Source organism: Rana temporaria, chromosome 1, assembly GCF_905171775.1.
Source record: "Rana temporaria chromosome 1, aRanTem1.1, whole genome shotgun sequence".
Taxonomy (NCBI): domain Eukaryota; kingdom Metazoa; phylum Chordata; class Amphibia; order Anura; family Ranidae; genus Rana; species Rana temporaria.
The window spans coordinates 320,229,413-320,251,443 of NC_053489.1; the positions used below are offsets into that span (position 1 = coordinate 320,229,413).

General features: G+C 41.1%; 1 protein-coding gene across 1 annotated transcript in view; it reads right to left on the bottom strand.

The window, feature by feature from the left end:
- ADAMTSL1 (ADAMTS like 1) overlaps positions 1–22,031 on the bottom strand; it is a 409,336-nt gene that overhangs the window by 325,331 nt on the left and 61,974 nt on the right. Inside the window, exon 2 of the mRNA XM_040359956.1 lies at positions 14,052–14,179. Coding sequence (XP_040215890.1) covers positions 14,052–14,179 — 128 coding nt within the window. The remainder of the gene's footprint in view (positions 1–14,051; positions 14,180–22,031) is intronic.

Consider the following 22,031-nt stretch of genomic DNA (forward strand, 5'->3'; position numbering starts at 1 on the left):
TACGCCGCCGTAACTTAGAGCGGCAGGTCCCGTTTTCAGAAAGAACTTACGCTCTAAGTTACGGTGGCGTAGTGTAACTGGTCCGGCGTAAGCGCGCCTAATTCAAAGTAGGCATGTAGTGGGCGTGTTGTATGCTAATGACTCGTGACCCCACGTATTTGACGCTCCTAACGAATGGCGCATGCGCCGTCGGTAAAAGGATCCCAGTGCGCATGCTTCAAATTACGCCGCAAATAGTCAATGCTTTAGACGTGAACGTAACTTACGCACAGCCCTATTCGCGTACGACTTACGCAAACGACGTAAACGACGCAAAATTTGACGCTGTCCCGACGCCTCATATAGCAGGGGTAACGTTACGTCGAAAAAAGCCTTACGTAAACGACGTAAATCAATGCGCCGGGCGCACATACGTTTCTGAATCGGCGTATCTAGCTCATTTGCATATTCTATGCGGAAATCAACGGAAGCGCCACCTAGCGGCCATCGTAAATATGCACCCCAAGATACGACGGCGTAGGAGACTTACGCCGCTCATATCTAGGCAACAGTGAGGCGTATCTGATTCTATGAATCAGGCGCAGAGATGCGACGCCTCACACTCAGAGTTACAACGGCGTATCTGGAGATACGCCGTCGTAACTCCTTTCTGAGTTTTTTTCCGTTCAACTCCAGTGGGTTGAATGGGGTTGAATGAAAAAAAAACTGTCAGCTATGTATGCAAAATTAATATAGCGATCTCACCCACTGAGGTGTTGTGCTCTGACATGGGGATGCCCCCCCGCCAGAACACTCCGATCAGTGCTTTCCACCATTGGTGGGGAGCGCTGATCGGGAGTCGGTCAGTCAGCTTCTGTCGGACAGGATGGCATACTCATAGGCCAAATGTCAGACTTTTTTTAACCGCCCAATGTCTCCCAATAGTCACCCCATGTGCATGGGGCTTTAACTGCATAGTTAAGCTGCCCCAGTAACAATCACTCTCAGTCTGCTAATTTTAGGATTGTTGTCCCGATGCAAGGACATCTTTGCACAGGGTGGGATTACTGGGTGGGATAACTGCCTTAAAAAACTATCCAAAACTAAAAAATGTTTCCTCTTTGGAAAAATTGCAATTGAACACCCTGTCTGACCACATTTGTTTTTAAATGAAAAACAAATTTAGGAATGTGCTAGCTAACACAGTTGTCTGCTTATTTAACCATGCTTCAGTGTCTATGGGCACCTTCAGATTTAAGTTGGCAATTATGAAAGTAGCTGAAAACTGGCCAGAGTAACTGCTATTAAGTGCATGGATAAAATAGACGTCCAATGTAACATTTAGATTACTGCAGTGCTAGTGCAAATGACATTACATACAGAAAGAAACTACTTTTACCTAGATATTCATTAAAATTCCATTTGCAACCCAGTCACTATTTCATTTTTTATTAGTCCAATTAGAAGAAACAATTGCGTACCATCCGTGATTCGTTTTTTATTTGCACAATTTTTCAGGACAAACTTTCTGGGTATGTCCTTTTCTTCAAGGTCCTAGCAGTACAAATCCATCAAAGTTTTAGCAGAATTTAAAGTTTATCCAACTTTTATGTCTTTTAGTTAAGCTAGCAGGTAACAGGTCAAAGAGCATTTTTCTATATACTTATTCCAGCTTGCTAATGAAGAGGTTGATTAACTAATTTGAGTGGAAAGAACTTTGAAGTTTGTTAATCTGATAGACAGACAGTTTATGGTATCTAAGCATCTTAAGTTCCAAATCCATATTTTTCTGGTTCACTGAAGATTGCTATATAGTTAATACATAGTTTAAACGTTGTAGTAACTTGAATTTAACCATAAATGTAACCAGCAGATGCAAAAAAAAAAAAAATCACTTTAAAACTGTTACAATAAAGATTGATGGTGATAAAATAATACTGGTGGTATTATTCACACTGTGACATTCCAGTTCTAATATGCATTTCAAGTTTTTTGTACATTTTACTAACAAATGTAGAATGCATATTTAGACAGAAGTAGATAAAAATATATGGTTTCAGGACTCTTTGTTAAAGCAAACTTGCTAGTAGCCTAGTGGTACTGAACAGGCTACATCAGTACAATGCAGGCATCTGGCAGTTTCTGGGTGCTTTGAACCCTGAGGGGTTAACATGCAAATCTCAACCTTTTCTGAAAGTTTTGAATCCTTGCTCGCCAACTTTCTGCACATTCCTATTGCCCCATCAATATGTTATGCAACCTTTCTGGTCAATAGGAATGAGAAAGACAAAAAATAAAATGGGCAAGTTGTAAGCATCCTCATGAGGTTTTGACGTTTTCAGGCTATCGTAGCCCAGAAAATGGAAGACCGGGGACACTGGAGAAAGCACTTACGTATTTGCAGGCATGAAAAATTATTAGTGTTGTATATTATTTATTACCATTAGGGTAAAAATATATATTATTACATCATTTTATGTATCTTTTGTTATATCCTTGTATTGTATTGTATTTGTATAGATATTCCTCCTGAAGAAGCGGTCTTGCCGCAAAACCGGTTGAGGTTTTCGGCCCTCCTCCACCACAACAGATCTGTGACGGGGCTCCGTCATTTACAATCATTGCTCTGATTGTGGGGTTTAGCTCAAATGATTTTAGTTTATATATTTTGATGTATAATAAATATTTTTTTATATTATTCACGTGTTTTGTTATCAGTACCTTGAAAGTCCAATCAACCAGTCCTTTCTGAGTGACCATTTTAGGGTACAGGTGGTACTAGCAACTACCACCCTATGTTCACTTAGTATAATTTTTCATAATTCTTATGGATGATGGTACTATGATACTTTTATTAATGAGACTTAACAGAGGCTATACTCATATTTTGATATCACAATTAGGGAACTTATAGGTTTACTTTAGGAAATTAATGTTCAAATTCAAAATCTTATTTTGAAGGTCAAGGTTATTGTAGAGTATATACAGAGGATTTATTTAGTAAGACATTCTCAGCTAAACTAGCAGATGCACAGTATTCATTTCCGTGTAGGTGACCTTACTCTTTACACTTTCTTATGAATGGCAGAATATGTATTGGTAGTGTTGGTTGGGAGGACAGAGGCATTTTCACTCCAAGCAAAACTAAAGGTTTGTGCATACAGTCATATCAATGCATACAATGAACATAACTAAAAGTGGTCCTTTAGTTAATGCTAAAAACTTGTTCCCCTGCAGTGAGCTGTAGGTCCTTCTTACAAGACAAAAAAAAAAAAACAAGCGCAAGTAACCACAGTGTGCAGTGAACGAGCAGGTATTCAACACACTGGGATGGGTTGGATACTTGCAGTGGCTGGCAATCAGCAACATGTCAGAGTTTTAACACATGGACAGCCTGAAAAACAAGTATTTACCTTCATCTTTTACAGACCAGGCTCAGCTTACATTTCTCAACTTACTGTGGAGGTCACTTTAACTCTATGCAGTAAGAGAGACATATTTAGTTCATGGGTACAAACATCTAGGCAGCAATGGTGCACAGTGGAGCTCTGTATCATGTAAGCAGCCATGTAGCCAGCAATCAATGCAGTAAGTTTGTAGTTTAGCTAACTTAAGTTATTAAAAATGTAAGCTTTTGAAAACGAATACATTAGGTTTCTTCATCGAGCATTTTAAACTTTTTGCATATATGCTTCCTAAAATACATTTTCATAATTGTTGGGAATTGCTACCCAATGTGCTATGATAGTATAAAAATGAACAGGCATTCCTGTTCTACAGCGGTCAATGTGACCCTTATTTATAAAAGAGGTTATGTAGAATATTATGGTTTCTTTAAAGTAACATATTACAAAGAAGCAATCTTGTAAGAATTATATTTTAGTGTAATTTAATACAAAATACAGTTTTAAGAGGCATGTCAGGCTGCCCAGTCAAATAGTCATAAGGCCACATAATGCTCCCAGCACATCAGTCCTGCAGAGGTTTAAACCTCACCCTGTTTTCCTAGCCACGAAAGCTTAGCACTTTTGAATGCAAACATATCCATATTTCCAAAGAAAACAACATCTGAAAGCTCTGGAAATTTGATACTAATTAGAGTGTTGGAAAGGAATGGATGCAAAATTTATTATATGCAGTCAATTCACACCATCAATATTGGTCCTAAGTTCATATTCGTTTCTCCAGTTTAGTTTTGTCCTATTTAAGAATACCATTTGATTTAATTAAACATAGATACATAGTAGGATTGGAACTAGGATAATTTGGGTGTACCATTGGAAGGTGGGGGCTTTAAAAGCACACCATGATCTAGAGATTACACAAACAGAAAGAAATAGCCTGCGTTTATCATAAGTCACACATCCATGGGAGAGGAATTTAAAAGTCCCTGTTATTTGACCATGAGGTTTATTTTGTTCCATCTTGGATTTTCTTGGTGTTGAAAGACATGCCTCTTGGTTAGAAGGAAATGTACACAAAAACAGCATTTTCCCAAAATCTAGCTGGTTGTGTAAAACAACCTCAAGTTCAAGTATCATGGCAAAGAACATATTTTTTGGTGGTTCTTTTATGAAACAACTGTGAAATGATTAAAACGTATGAAATATAGTGCTTTCAGAACTTAGTATTATCATGAAAGAAGAAATATATTGTTTTAAAGTTATAGAAAAAAAAAATAACTTCAGAGATAAAAGCAACCCTAAATTGGATACAAGGAATGTAACTCTTGTAAATAATGAACTGTCATGCTTCAAAGTGAATGGGAACTAATTAACATAACCTTGTGAATGGATGTACTTGAACCATTTAATTCACAGAAAGATCTTGTGCCAGGGTATAAGCACCCTGTGTAATGACCATGTTAGGATTATGTTGGCTTTTGTCACATGTGACCGTGATCTGATGAACCCACCCACAGATTAACAGATAACCCTAAGACCTTTCTTTACTGAAGCATACAATAGCCTTTTAACTGGGCAGAAACTGGTTAATTTATCACATTTGTGCAAAAGACATCTCCTGTGAATTAGTGTCTGGGTGAATAGGCTTCTCTTAATAAAACAGTTGCAAACTTGTTTCTTTTTTAAATTACGTTTTATAGCTGATTTAACGTGCATGAAAGAAGCTTTATTTAAATAAATTAAGGATTGTCATTTAAGATTTTAAGATTACCTACCATTATTGTTTTTTTTATTATTATTGACGGAGATCTAGACCCTAAGTGGATGACATGAATTCCTAAAATTATTTTTACATTTTCATCTTTACAATGCAATTTAATAATGCTAATCTTCTTCCACTGTACATGCACTCACTCCACAATCAGAAGAGATTGCAACGAATTCCGGATTTCTTTTGATTGTGTATATGCAGACGAACTGTGCTAACACCTTCACCTAAAACCTGGCTATGCTGTGGATGGATGGCTAATGTGCTCACCTGGACCAGCTTTCTCTCCAGTGGCGAATTTTCCATACACTTACTCCAGCATTGACTGCACATCATTGCTCTGTTTTGGCTTCTAAAGGCCTCTTTCACACGAGTGGCCAGGGGCAGTAAAGCTGGTGGCTGACCTACCTTCTTGCTGCCTGCCTAAAGGCTAATTTGCCCAAGGAGCAGTGGCGGCTGGTGCTCCATTTCTTTGGGGGGCGGCAAACAAAACCAAACACCCCCCGCCCTCTCACTCGCCCGCCCTGCACTTACCCCATCCATGTCGCCTTGACCTTGGAGAGAAGCAGGAAGACAATAGTGATTGTTGATTCGCTAATGTCACAAGTGGGTGGGCTTGAAGCGCATTGCTCGGCACCCCGTGCCCAACATTTTTGTAAGCCAATTAGAGCCTCAGGCTCTAATCACGTGCTTCAAAAGGAAAAAAACTCATAGAAATCCATGTGTCCAGTGACCCGCATTGAGGTTGGGGCCGGCTCATAGAGATTAGGGTGGCAGTGCCCTTGTGCCCCTTATGGCTGCCGAGGAGACTGTTCCTGTGCTATGGCTGCAATGCTTTGTGTTATCAGCTATGGCAAATTTAACATGACATGCCATATTGACAGGCGCTTGTCAAACTGGCCATTGAAGTTAATAGGGATGCGACCAAGTGTTTCGTTTATGGTTACGGGGGAGGGGGGCAGGAAGGCTCAGTGATCATGTGACCACTGATCTTCAGCCTGGACCAAGAGTTGTCTTTGACAAATCAGTCTTTGTGTCAGGAGTATGCTCTCAAGACATAAACATCAGCTGCCAAGCGATGCATATGATCAGGGTGTAAAACTAGTCTTTCATCCTCAGCAAGTACATCTCCCTAACACTGCTCCTAATCTCTCCTTAACAAGCAGGTCTCTGCTCTATTCCCACCAATTGACCAAGAAACTGCTATTAAAGCACTTTTGCTTTAACATGACTTCCCAAATTTTGCTTGATTTCCACATCCAATAGGCTAACGTGAAAAAAGGAGAAAATTGCGCTAATCTAAATGAGTGAATAATGAGCTGCTACACAACAATGTGACAAAAATTGGACAAGTGATGAGAAAAAATGTGTAGCGCTAGTGAGGAAAAAAACATTTAATGTCACATAAAGTGACTAAAGGAACAAATAAATTGTATACAAATAAATGTGAAGTGAGAAAAAACAAGAATTAATGTGCAAATGAATGTCCATCAATAAATATATAAAACGCTGAAAAACATGTAGCCATATCGATCATCATGGACAGGACATTCATCCCAACTGTGTGAAGTAGATCGAATACTCTTACCGGACCAAGAGGATCTGCCTGTCAGCGACAGCAAATCATGAAAGCATGGACTATCCCAGGGAGGATCCACTCGACTTGTCCGGAGGCTGGGTGATGAAAACCACACGCTTAACCTGGATGTAACTCGATAGTCCTGGACTGGAACCTCTCAGTGAGTATGAATCAATCTGGATCAAAAGGCTGAACCCAAAGGAAGAGGGAGGAAAAACCCCTACTTCAAGCTGATGTTTTGTGATGGAAGGAAGCAACCCCACAAAGGGATAAAGAAAGCACGATGGTGAAGCTTAAAACTGTCCAGGGAGCCTGCAATGTAGGCCGATTTGTCCACCGCTCATGTGCAGGCACTGTCATTGCAATTAAGGGAAATCGGTTGTTCTGTTGTTCAAAAAAACAAAATGACGCATACGATTATGCCATCATTTGTTTAACGTTTCTGTACGTCGCTTCCTGCTCCTGGGTTCCTGTATGTTGCTTCCTCCTTCTGAGTTCCTGTTCCTGCTTTCTGTAGTCAGTTCCTGCTTCATTAATTCTTGTTTTTTCTCACTTCACATTCATTTATATACAATTTATTTGTTCCTTTAGTCACTTCATGTGACATTGAGTGTTTTTTTTCCTCACTAGCGCTACACATTTTTTCTTATCACATCCAATAGGCTGCCTGGAGCCCATAAGAGGGGACAAATTATTCACCAGCAGAAGTGTTACCTCACCTTCAACCTAAGAAAAGTGTCTTGTCATTTGATGTGCTGCTCTGTTCTGTCTTAGCGCTGAACAATAATTCATGTAAAATACAACAGGCTCACACTATCCACCAAGCACCTGTATACCAGCACTAAAAACGTGTTAGCCATTTATTAAAGAATATATCTGGATGGCAAGCAAATATAAAAATGTACTGTTTAAAGTTACTGTATCTGTATTCTATGTTTTGCTCCAAGGGCACATTTTGTAATAGGGTGGCAATGCAGTAAGATGGTTTGCAATTTACCATAGTGTTGGCACCCATTCCTTCTTAGCTGGTGAAAAGGAGGAGTCCTCAAAATGCATCCTGCAGCCCCACTTTTACAGGAGACCACTGTCCACTGAGTGCTGTCCTTGGGATTAAGCAAGCAGAGCGAGAGCAGAGATTTCTGGTGTCTAGCCCGGCCCTTTACCTGTCAGCTGGCCACACAGTGATCAGTACCCTGTGGCTGCTCATCCATCCTTTCCTTGTCACTAAGTTGTGTATTGAGTGGGCTCTTTCTCGTGGACTATATGTGCTCTCTCACAAAGCTCTTTCATAGTTTTACTACACCAGAGGTCTGCACGGTTTTCTCCCTCCCCTTCCGCATACATTCTCCCTGCCCATGCCTACCAAACTACAAAGTTGTGTAGACAAACAGCATCTTCCCCCATATCCTCAGTGCTGTTTTCATGAAAAAAAGTCTGGCCAATCCCACTGAAGCAGCACTTGGCTAGCACCACCCATGCATACCACTTCCTGCAAGTGGTAGTAGGATTGGCCCTAAGCCTCTCCTTATCAGGGAAGTCTGATTTAAAGTGTCACGAAACCCACAACAGTAGAATCAGTCTGTATATGCAGTAAAGCATGCTTGTTACAATCACTGTGGAACCTAAGGGGTTAACCCTGCACATTGTGTTTAATCCTGTCTTGTCTGATCCTCCCCTTCTTTTACTGCCCCCAATCCATCTCCTGATAAGACAGAGACTTTGGAGTCACTCTGCACATGCTCAGTTTGGTGTGTATTGCTAGATTTTTATTTTCCTTGGGAGGGTGCATGTGATCAGCCCAGGGCCAATGAGTACTGTCCAGACAGAGGGTCGGGGGGGTCATGCAGCCTCATAGGACAGTCAGAGTAGAATGACAACTCTTCCTACAAGCTTTAACCAGACACTGATAGAAGTCACAAGACTGCTATATAATACAAAATCAATTTCCATGATATAGTGAATGCAGGGTCCTGGGTTTAGTAACACTTTAAAGTCCTGTTCCCTTATAAAATGACATTTGGGTGCTGCTACTTCCCACCCACACAGCTGCAGCCACGGTTCCAAGTAAGAGAGAAGAAGATAAAACGTGGCCACCAAGAAAATGACAGCAAACATCATCTATAATGCATACAGATTAGTATTTGATAGTTTTAACATCTGCTTCAGACAGCAATTTGAAGCAATAAATGAAAGCATTCTGTGAGCTACTAATACTATCCAGTAAATACAGCAACTGTGCCAAAAGTCAGAAAATTGATCCAGTGTTTTGTGTAACCCTGTGCAGAATAAGCACACAGAACTCTAAACGGAAAAGTATAATTCCTTAAAGCTTGCTGTGTAATTTTAACGCTTCCTCTACTTTTTGCATTACATGTAGACAGATGATCAGTGCTGACCGATATGAAAAATCTGGACTTATTAATTAAACAATAAAAAAGGGGGGGTGCATTATGTCATAAAAGCCAGATTTCAGTTTTCTGTAGTCATATCCTCTAACAGAGAGATGATTTTTAATGGCTCATTCACAAAAGCATATGCAGGTTCTTGATGGCAGAGCTAGCATAAGATCCAGCGTAAAATACGCATCTAAAGTACTGGTGGTTACATTTAGACACATACAATTCTATTAATGACTTTAAGTGTGGATGTGTATATGCTGTTACATAAGTTAACATCCGTTTACACACGGTAACATGCATATACATGTAAAATCTGCAGATATGTACTTTCCCAGATACAGCCCTGCCCTGACCTGCTTTTTTGTACATTGCCAAAGCATATTCTAAAAATAGTGTACTTTCCTCAATCTAAATTACTTCTGACAGTTTTTAGAGACCCCCCCCCCCCTCATCGAATATATCAAGTGATCGACAGCCTTAGATGTGCATGCTTTCTTTTGAGACTGTGGAAATAGGGGGGGGGGGTGTCCATTCCATCCACTCAGGTATCAGATCACATTCAGCTCCCCATCCCCTGCCTGCTGGAGGCTGATAAACACTATATGAACTGTGCATTTGGGAGTCTATGGAGATGAGATTGCTTCATATACACAGGTACATACACTTATGTAGGAGGATTTGTTTTACATCTGTGTATCACCCGAGGCTAATTATTTTGAACTGAGCGAGCGCCCCCCCTTCTGATCTATATCAGGTCACATGCCCTTAACATGGGGGGGTGCTTTGGGGTGGGGGGTATTGATGGGGACAAGGGCCTCTTCCATACAACCCTGGCAATGTCACCTAGTGGCACCACTGTGACATCACTGACCCAGCATGCGCCTGTTGATGATGTCACAAAGGGGGTGGTGCCACCAGGAAATATCATGGGTGGCCCCGCCCTTAAGCCTTTTAAGAACTGACAGGTGGAGCAGGCAGGAGGCAGGAGCTTTCAGCGCGAAATGAGCTTTTTTTTTTGGTTGATCTACTCCGGGACATGGTTTCTTTTTTTTAAATAAAGGTATTTATTTATTTTTGACACTTTTCTGGTGAATGAGTAGGGGTAAAATGTACCTCATACTCATTCACATGAGGGGGGGGCAGGATCTGGGGATCCCCTTGTTAAAGGGGCTTCTATATTCCAATAAGCCCCCTGCTTGCAATCCCCATTGGGGACAAAGTGCTTTGGGGTGGGGGGTGGGGGGCAGAATTAGAATTTATTATCACTTTAATTTAATTACTGACAGGTTGTGTGGCTGATTAAATGCAGGTAAGGCACTAAGTGAACTGTATTAAATACAGACTGTATGTAAAGGGGAAAGCTTGCAAACCTGCAGGTAATCCACAGCAAAAATGTTCAGAATTGTGCAGACAGTTTCAACGTATCTAAAACAGTGCAGGAGAAAATAAACTGCTGTAACTAAGTTCAAGAAAGGACAAATCAGTTAAGACTGATATTTATGTTTTTATTTCTGTGAAACTATGAGTTTTACATCTCAGAATCAGTGATGTGTAGAATTAATATAATTTTCATGCTTTTATATACAAATGCCAGCATTGTGAAGGAGGTACGTGGTATCTGTGTTTCAACAGAGAAATAACATTGCCAAATAATCTTTCATGGCAATTGAAAAACCTTTCCAGTCCATGGAAAAGAATATCCAAAACATAAGTATAGAAAGAGAAAAAAAAACAAATGTCACTATGTGTAAAAACTGCAGAAAACTGGGAACATTAGAAAATGTTTCACATATTTGTTTATACTGATCTGATGCAGACGCAGATTTGTGGAAGGGAGACATGGGCCTCAAGCTAAGTGACAAGATTTTACTGGGTTGGGCACATGGTCCATTGATGTCTAATATAAGCTATTCTTACATACAGCTTCATTAAATAATGCAGGAATTTATCTGGCCAAGGGTTAGAATTTTTCTTGGGTTTTTACTGTTATACAGGGCTTATGAGGTGGAGCATGATGCAAATCAGCGTGATGCAAACTGCAAATCAGCAGATTCTTGAAGCTAAAATCACCTGTGTTTATGTTCAGCTGAAGTCGCTCTGCCCGTGTAAAAGAATATCAAGCTCACTGCCGGCGAGAATGTCCATGGGTAAATGCACATGCATGGAGTAACTGCAGTTAGGGACGGATCATTGCCTAGATGCAGAAAGATGCATTCAGGCTCAGATATCCACCCCTAACTGCCGGTAACTGTTGTATGTGTGGATACATGTGAACAGCTGTGGCACCTCTCAGGCTGTCATGACTTCATACAGGCTGAGCAGCTATCGCTTAGTGCTCATGTGGCATTTGCATACACCTGTGATCCCAGCCGCAAGCATCTGCTTATTCTTGTTGCTGGAATCCAGTACATGCACCTAATTTCCTGTATGAGGTTTAACTTAAAGTGAATGTATAGGTTCATTATTTTTTTTTAAATAACAAACATGTTATACTTACCTCCACTGTGCAGATCGTTTTGCACAGAGTGGCCCGATCCTGCTGTTCTGGGGTCCCACAGCGGCTGTCTCAGCTCCTCCCCCCTAAAGCAAACCCACTCTCGGAAGCTCTTTTCCGAGGGGGTTAGCTTGCAGGCGCACTCCCGTGTCATACAGTTAGCGTCCATAGACACAGAGTGTATGACTCTGCCCCATCATTGGATGTGATTGACAGCAGCGGAAGCCAATGGCTGCGCTGCTATCAATCTATCCAATCAACGTCCAGACTCAGTGGAGAAGAGGGGACACCGGGGGATGCGCACAGAAGGTAAACAGGTTTAGGTAAGTAAAACGTGGAGGCTTGGTGGCCCATGACAGCGAGGTGTTTTTTCCCCTTGATGTATAGGATGCATTAATGGGAAAAAACACAAACCTTTACAACCCCTTTAAAGCTGAATTCCCACTTTCTTTTTACTAGTACGGAAATACCAGCATTGACTATACCTCTATACCATGCTGCTCTGCTGTCTGCGTAACCCCTGATATTCTGGGTTTAGTTGTGGCTTTGTATCATGCGACACTCTGTATATCCTGCTGATAGATGCTGTACCTTCCACAGCCACTTCCTGCAGCAGCTAGAATCTGTAACACTCCCCTTTGTAGTCTTTCAGACTCTGCAAATGATGTAACTTCCTTCACAGCTCTGATGGTGGTTGGGATTGAATACATCCTATTACCATTCAATCTCGCCCAGTCACACCTACAGAAAGAGTCCAAATCTCCCAAGTGCAACCCTTACAATCACAGCATTATTTGAGAAGGAAACACCTTCATACACAGCCTGTTCTGAAAACAAATTGTGCTGCTGCTTGGCAGGATTGAATGGATTACAATTAGAATTCAAGCCTGCCCAGTTATATATGCCAACCAGTGTGAACAGGGAAAGTCCCACCTTCATAATAACCTCTTGGAGTCTTGGAGTAAGCCATTATTCTTTGCCATGCTGCAAGACAGAAATAACACAGGAGGAGGTATGACACATTTACACCTTTCACCATTCCCATTCACCATTCCCATGAAGGCCCAGAAACACCCACAGTAACCCAAGGGTCCAGCCACATCAACTACCAGAACCAGTACAAGTGACTTCCTAAAGCTACAGAGGCTCAAAGGATCATGGGACATGTAGTACTGGAAAAGGAAGGAAACAGGAAGTCAGATCACTTAGAAATTCAGCTAGGAGGAGGAGTGACATCACAGACACAGAAACCTGCTGTATACAGCTACAGGAGGTAAGTTGCACACAAACTGACAGCGAAGTTGTGTTTCATTTACATGCGCAATGCTGTTGTTTTGGGGGAGGAAAAGTTTGAGTTCTTCTTTAAATTAAAACTAAAGACAAAACTTATTTTTTCACTTTATATAGAGTAAGGGATGGTTATACCCCTGTCAGTTTAACCCCTTGCTAATTAGGCTCATGCAGGGACAATCACCTACCTGGAAGTAAGCACTGTCTTCCCAGTTCAGGGTACTTTACTGATGGCAAAATGTAACTTGTGAAGGAAACTCTTTATTTTGCTCACTGAACTGCTAAAATTTGCATAGGGTAATTTTGTTTTTTTAATTTACAGGTTTATTTATACTGTAAATATTACCATGAAAAATTCACAAAACTTTCAAATGATTTGCATATTTTTCTACTTGGTTTCAATTGGCAAACAGCTACATACACAGATGCAATATATATGGGCGAGCGGTTTTACCTGCTAAATAATTTGTAATTTTTGGCTATACAGTCCTGAGATTCACGTATTCACAAAGCTATGGCACATAGGTCAGCCCTGTCTGGCAAAACAATAGATCAGATTTTATTCTGCTGCAGTTCAGTAAAGCTGGATACACACTATACAACTTTTGTTGTTAGATTTCCTTTAGATTTACCAAAACCATGTAGTGCAAGGGTCGGCCTGATTGCATACAAATTGAAACTGTTAAGATTTGATTTGATTTGGTTTTGGTAAATTTAAAGGAAAAAAATAAAAAAAAAATATGTATAGTGTGTATCCAGCTTAACACTTAAAAGTCTCCTCCCCACCCCCAACTTGTGACTGTACTATCAAATGAGCTGCAGCAGACTAATGAACTTATCTAACGGCACTCTGTTCTCTCCTCCCACAAGCATGATTCTTGTACTGCAGCATATAGCTGATTTTCTTGTGTATTGCTTCTCCCACCTACACTCTTAGCTCTGCTTTACAGGGACTGTCAGAGGCTGATACCAAATCAAATTCAAGTGCTAACTGCTCACATTTAAAAAAAATACATCTAAAGATGTAATAATGCACTAGAGCTGCATTGTTTTGTATCTTTTATATTTGCCTGGAGTTCAGCTTTGATTGTAAAACCAGTCTAGGAATAACTAGAATTTAACAAAGTTCACAACTTACTTGCTACTAAGGCATCTTCTTAAAGAATATGAAGCCCCGCCACCACATGTCCTTGAACATTCACTCCATGATCCCCAAGCGTCCCATAATGTGTCACGATCTTCTTCGGAACGAGCTGTTCGAGAGCTCTATAAGAAAGAAAGGTTAAAATAAGACTCTGTATATTATTTACTGCATTTTAATGTCATGAAAACTTGGTACATTTAGGTCACATTCACACTTGTGAATAGGCCTGACACCAATTATGTGCAAGAACCTGAGGGGGTTCCTAGTAGTTAGCTGCAGGAGGCAGACCCATTGAAAGCAATTGGAGGCTGCCGGATTCCTGCACCTAATTGTAGTAGCTTGGCCAGAGAAGATCACTGCATTGCTGCATTAGTGATCACATGCGAGCAGCTGTAATTAGCTGCAGGAGCCCTCCATTGCTTTCAATGGGTCTCCCCCCAGCAGCTACATGCCAAAAACCCTTGTTACTGTTTTTTACATGCAATTGGTGAATGTTGCCCAAACTGATTACATGCAATAACCCATGCGGGGGTTCCCAGTGAGTAGCTTCAGCAAGATACACCCATTGAAAACAACGAAAGGCTGCGGGCTCCCGCAGCTAGTCATGGCTGTTCAGTCCAAAAATGATCACTACACCACTGCATGAACCATTACATACAAACAGGTGCAATCAGCTATGGGAGTCTCTCATTGCTTTCAATGGGTCTCATTCACAAAGCTACTCTCAAGGAACTCGTGTTGGGGTTCTTGCATGTAATTTGTTGTCGGGCCCATCCATAAGTACTGAATGAATGTGGCCTAATAAAGCAATAAGTCTTCCTGGTACGTGTGTTTTATATCACAGCCATTGATTCATCTGCAATGAATGTTTGATAAATGTTACATTCACCACTCTACAGTATAAATATGCCGCTAAGACTTACAGTGCCTTGAAAAAGTATTCATACCCCTTGAAATTTTCCAAATTTTGTCATTTTACAACCAACACAAAGTGGCAAATAATTGTGAAGTAAAGGGAAAATGATAAATGGTTTTCAACATTTTTTACAAAAAAATATGTGAAAAGTGTGATGTGTATTTGTATTCAGCCCCCCTGAGTCAATACTTGGTAGAACCATCTTTCACTGCAATTACAGCTGCAAGTCTTTTTAGGGATGTCTTTACCAGCTTTGAACATACTAAAGAGTGATATTTTTTCCCATTCTTCTTGGCAAAATAGCTCAAGCTCGGTCAGATTGGATGGTAAGCATCTGTGAATAGAAATTTTCAAGTCTTGTCACAGATTCTCAGTTGGATTTAGGCCTGGACTTTGACTGGGCCATTCTAACACATGAATATGTGTTTTGCTTTTAGGCCAAAAAGTTAAATTTTGGTCTTATCTAACCAGAGCACCTTCTTCCACATGTTTACTGTGTCCCCCACATGGCTTCTCGCAAACGGGACTTCTTATAGCTTTCTTTCAACAATGGCTTTCTTCTTACCACTCTCCTATAAAGGCCAGATTTGTGGAGTGCATGACTAATGCTGCGTACACATGATCGGTCAATCCGATGAGAATGGTCTGATGGACCGTTTTCATCAGACCAAACCGATCGTGTGTAGGCCCCATCGGTTATTTATCCATCGGTTAAAAAATTTGAAACTTGTTTTAAAATTAACCGATGGATACCTAACCGATAGAAAAAAAACGATCGTTTGTAGGCACGTCCATCGGTTAAAAATCCACGCATGCTCAGAATCAAGTCGACGCATGCTTGGAAGCATTGAACTTTGTTTTTTTCAGCACGTCGTTGTGTTTTACGTCACTGCGTTCTGACACGATCGTTTTTTTTAACTGATGGTGTGTAGGCACGGCTGACCATCAGTTAGCTTCATTGGTTAACTGATGGAAAAATACATCAGACCGTTCTCATCGGATTGACCGATCGTGTGTACAGGGCATTATAGTTGTCCTGTGTACAGATTCTCCCACCTGAGCTGTGGATCTCTGCAACTCCTCCAGAGTTACCATGGGCCTCTTGGTTGGTAGGTTTGCAGTTGTGCCATACTCTTTCCATTTTCAGATGATGGACTAAACAGTGCTCTGTGAGATGTTCAAAGCTTGGGATCATTTTTTTATAACTTAACCTTGCTTTAAACTTCCCCACAACTGTATCCCTGGTCTGTCTGGTGTGTTCATTGTCCTTCATAATGCTGTTTGTTTACTAAGGTTCTCTAACAAACTTCTGGGGGCTTTACAGAACAGCTGCATTTATACTGAGATTAAATTTTACACAGGTGGACTCTATTTACTAATTAGGTGACTTCTAAGGGTAATTGGTTCCACTAGATTTTAGTTAGGGGTATCAGAGTAAAGGGGGCTGAATACAAATGCACGCCACACTTTTCAGATATTTATTTGTAAAAAAAAAAAAAAAAAATCATCCACTTCACAATTATGTGCCACTTTGTGTTGGTCTATCACATAAAATCCCAATAAAATACATTTACGTTTTTGGTTGTAACATGAGAAAATGTGGAAAATCTCAAGAGATATGAATACTTTTTTAAGGCACTGTATATGCAAAAAATATAACCCCTTATATCTACCAGTTTCAGCAGCTGGATCTTCTATAACTTATAACTTTCAGTAAAAGCCTTGACAATAACCTAATTCAAGTGTGCTTTCATTTACACTATAAGCAGGACTAAAAAATTAAATAAAATACAATTAGAACTGTCAAATAACCTTACTCTCTAGGGAAATAAAATGACCCATGACATTCAAAAGTCTTTGTACAATCTATAGTCTTTATTATTACATACATCCAAGGGGATCATTTGGGAAATATATACACACATAATTAGCCTTTCATTTTGCTATTGCAAATAAACTCTTTCTAATTGCAGCAGGAAACCTGGTACCCCATCGGTTTTATGCAGCAATAATGACTGGATCTATTTTAGTCTTCTGACAAAAAAAAAAAAAAAGAAGCAACAGGATGGGTGGACGAGCACAAAGGTGTTTATCCAGTGCGGTAATGAAATCACCTCCTGTGTTGCTAATCCAAGAGTAAATGCATATATCACATGATGCTATTTCCAGATCCAAATGCAGTATGTTGGCTTTTAAAGTTTCATCGGTCTAACAGCAGTAAAGAAACATGGCATACTGTATGTGCCACAAGCCATCTTATGTTTCTTAGATTCAATGCAACAAGGCTTAGAAAAGCACAATTCTTAAGAAAAAGTGCTTTTTCATAGTTGACACACTTTTCTTATACTAGTATAGCAGAAGTAATGCATGTAAAATTACCTAATAAAAAAAATCACTTAGCTTTATCTTGTGAATGCGTGCAGATGGTTAAGTCTGCCTGCTAGGCGGCAATCATAGTTAGCTAACTTAGCAGGTAATAAATAAGTATTAAAGGTTGGAAGAATAGGGCTTATTGCCAAGAAAGCATTAATAGTTACTATAATCAAAAGCCAGATAGCTTACACAGTGTAATGTTGTCTTGCCTGTTCTGAACTACAAAGCAGATAGAGTGAGACGACTATAAATCAGCTTGAGCTAACCAAAAAGAGAATAAAACTTTATAACTTCCCAGTACAATAATGGGAAACTGTGACAGCCAATTCTCCAGATCTTACCTGCACCCTTACATGAAAATTAGATTGCAGAACTTATACACTTGGTATCAGGGTGTAAAATGGCACATGTATTTTTTTATGTACTTTATATCGATTTGCTTATTGCATTTTTATTATTTTTTTGTTTGTTTTGCCACAACTGCTGTAATAGAAAAGTAAGACTATGAATAAAACAGGTTGTTGATGCAATGTCTACAACAACTACAAATCTGTTTCCATGACACCAATTAGGTTTTAGGCACATATTGATTTATTATTTTAATAATTTATTATTGAAAGTGGAAGTAAAAGGCATAATCTAACTAACTCTAAAGCCTCGTACACACGATCAGTCCATCCGAAGAGAACGGTCTGAAGGACCGTTGTCATAGGTTAACCGATGAAGCTGACTGATGGTCCGTCACGCCTACACACCATAGGTTAAATAACCGATTTTGTCAGAACGCGGTGACGTAAAACACAACGACGTGCTGAAGCATGCGTCGACTTGATTCTGAGCATGCGTGGATTTTTAACAGATGGTCGTGCCTACTAACGATTGGTTTTGACCTACCAGTTAGGAATCCATAGGTTAAATTTAAAGCAAGTTGGCTTTTTTTTAACCTATGGTTAAACAACCTATGGGGCCCACACACGATCGGTTTTGACCGATGAAAACGGTCCATCAGACCGTTTTCCTCTGGTTAACCTATCGTGTATACGAGGCCTTAAGCTACTCTCAGTCACATTTTAAGCCTAAATTATCTGGCCCTGTAAAGAAAAAATCATTATACTTACCTTTTCTGAAGTCGCTCTGCTCCGGTCTCCAGCGGCGTCCTCTGTGTCCAGGAGGAAGCCAAAGTCGGCTGGGAAATACCTGTGAAGTGATATCACCCATAGACTTACTATAGGGCTTCTGTTGTCGGCCGCCTTTTCTACATACTGAAGCTACCTCAAATAGCTCAGCCTGGGACTGGACTGGAGTGGCTGCAAAATAGGTAAGTTTAGTGATTTTTTTCTTTACAGGGTTAGTGTGGCTGAAATTTGGTCTAGAGTTAGTTAACTTTTGCCTTTACTTTCACTTTTAGAAACAGAAGACCTTTTGGAAATATTTGGCTATAGGCGTATATTGTTTATGTACTTAATTATATAAATCTATTTTTCCCATTAAACCTGGAGGTTCGATTACCTATCATCCCATTATGTTAATAGAATAACTTTTATGGTGAATGTAGCTTTGTCATCCTTTTATATATTTATTTATCTCATTATTCTACTAGTGATAAATGATCCTTACAATCATATTATAAAGCAATGTCAGTCAGAAAAACTGACTAATCACTGTTATGTTTGTTACTGTGCTGACAGATAATGCTGGAAAATATGCTGGAAAAAAATCATAGGGAGGTTAGCAACAAACTACTGTAGCGTCTATGTATTATATAGTACTGATGCTATTTAAATTTATGTGTAGATCAGAGTGTAGTTAAACTCTGATCCTGATTGTTAGAGCAGTTATGTGGTCTCTGTCTCGACTTGGCTGTGCTGTGGGTCTGTTCTGCTGTATTGGGGTGTTCTTCCAGCCCCGGAGCTGCTAGTGGCAGCGGTGGAGTCGGGGTTTGGGTGCTCTTTCCCATTGGCCAGTCACAGGGGTTTGTCCTCGCTGTGCATGCTAGGGAGGGGTGTTTGTGGGGCGGGCACCATTGGTTCTGGGTCCTTCTTCGTCGAGTGTGACACCCACCTTTAGGGTGGCCACATCACGGCGTCCCGGCTCTATAGCCTACCTAGCCGGGGGGCTGCGTGCCACGCGGTGTTCCTGGTTCCGGGACCATGTTGGCCCAGAGCATCTGAACCAGCAATGGGGATCCAGTGAGCGACTGGGTTCCCTCTTTTAAAGATCCCAAGCTGTGTGCTGTTCGGTGGGAAAACAGGTCTGAGGCGCGCCATTGAGAGGCTGGCGGTCCAATAGGGCTTGGATGAGACCACCGGGGATCACAGGTAGCCGGACACTGCGGGACTGATCACCTTTCAGTCGGTACCTGGGAGACAAGCTGAAGGAGATCCAAACTTAACTCAATTAAGGAGGCATATCTCCAGGAATTCAACCCAGAGGGGACCTGTGGCAGAGGTATCTTCTGAGGCTCATTGAGAGGGGTCTGTGGCAGAGACTCTCTCCCAAGTTCAAGTTCACCAAGGAGGGTTTGGGGCAGAGACTTATTCCTACAATTGTCCGAGCGATGCTCCAGCTGCCAGGTCAGTGAGAGAGGCCTGTCCGGGTACACTAAACCCATTCCGGCGGGAGTGGTACTAAGAAGTGTTACGTTTGGGAGCAGGACTGTTTCCTATCATTACGCCTGAATCTGCTATTCTCCTATCTTCCTCAGCTTTACTTTCCTCACCACAAGTTTACTGTTTTTACCCGGCTGGGTAATAAAGAGCACTGCAAAGAGCACCTGTCTGGACATTCCTTTTACTTCTACTAGATGTACTACGCATCAATTACCCCTAGGAATTTCGGAGGAGCCAAGAGGTAACACGCCACCCAAAAATCAAGCAGCTCCTGCGGGGGTAGTGCTACACTACTTTTGCATTAAACCCAAAAGCAAAAAATGTATTATATTGCTGCTTACCAATTCTAAGATGTTGTGGCTGCATTTTTCTTTTTAGTGTTTTTTTTTTATTTTCACCTGGTGAGTTGCTTAAACAGACCAAGTTGTCCAGCAAAAGTGGCAGTTAGAGGTTTGAGATAAACCATTTAAAACTGTTGCCGTAACTGAGAAAAAGTGTTAGCTGGAGTTCGAGTTGTTAGTCACGTTCATATAATTTTATTTTTAGTGTATCTCTCCCGTGATTGACAATGCTACTGTCCAAGGGTATCTCCAATTCCCCTCTTCCAGAGAGGAGACATCCTAGGGCAGAAAGTGTGTTACTGGCCAGATCACCAGGTGACAATAAGGCCCCCTCCACACTGGGGCGGGAGGTGCGGTGGCGGTAAAGCGCCGCTATTTTTAACATCGCTTTACCGTCTGAATTGCGGCGGTATTCGGACGCTAGCAGTGCTGTTTTACCCCTGCTAGTGGCCGAAAAAGGGTTAATACCGCCAGCAATGCGCCTCTGCAGAGGCGCATTGCCGGCGATATAGCCGCGGTTTCCCATTGCTTTCAATGGGAAGAAGTGGTGGAGGAGCGGTAAACACACTGCTCCTTCACGGCTTCAAAGATGCGGCTAGCTGGACTTTTGGAGCGGTCCTGCTAGCGCACCGATCCAGTGTAAAAACCTGAGGGTGTGTTTACAGCAGCCAGTGTTTCAGGTCGGTTTGCAGGCTTATTTTAGTGCAATAGCGCCTGCAAACCTCCCCAGTGTGAAAGGGGCCTTAAGGGAAACATAGCCTAAAAAAAGAAACACATGTAGTCACCAAATTTAAAGACTGGTGAACTGCAATATAATTAATTTTAGTTTTTGGGTTTATTACCACTTTACAGTTACATACAGTAGTTACATAGTTAGTCAGGTTGAAAAAAGACACAAATTCATCCAGTTCAACCATAAAAAAAAAAAAAAAAAAAAATATCGTACAATCCCATTTACTCAATTCTAACCTACAGTTGATCCAACTTTAATTTTCAGGTATTTCTCTTAGCTGCCTGTGTGGTTCCTAGTGGTTTCTGTCCCGTCGAAGACAAACACCAGGTTTAAATATTGATAGCCACGCAACTGGTAAATACATCTAAAAAAAATATACATATTTTCTTTAGTATTGGATGGAGTAAGTCAGGGGTTGGCAACCTACGGCCCGCTGGGCGCACCTGGCTCACCACTGCTAAATATCCAGCCCTTCAGTGCACATGATGAATTCACGTGCACCCGACATGCGGACATTTTAACTCCACGCCGTCCTGTACTGTTTTTTAGAGGCGGCGATTGGCTTTCTGGTGATAACAACCGATGCGGCTAAGAAGCTGCTTAGGTGTTTTTGGAAGCAGCGGGAGGAGACTCCCCCTCCACCACCTTCCGCGGCTCACCCAGGTGCAGGGGCTGTGTAATGTAAAGGGGTCCAAGAGGTGCAGGAGGATGTGTAATGTAAAGGGGGCCAGAGGTGCAGGAGGATGTGTATTGTAAAGGGGGCCAGAGGTGCGGGTGCTGTATAATGTTAACTTCATTCAGTAGAAGGGGAATGTGCGGCCCTCCATGCATTCACATACATTGAATCCAGCTGACCCTTGGAGTAAGGAATGGTTTAAACCCCTTTCAGTTTTTTCTCTTGATCATTAGATGAAAACGTGTAGGTCTGGATTCCTGGTTTTGGGTTTGATGTGCCAGTTGAATATTAAATCTGGTGGTAGGCAGCTTTCAAGTATACAAGGG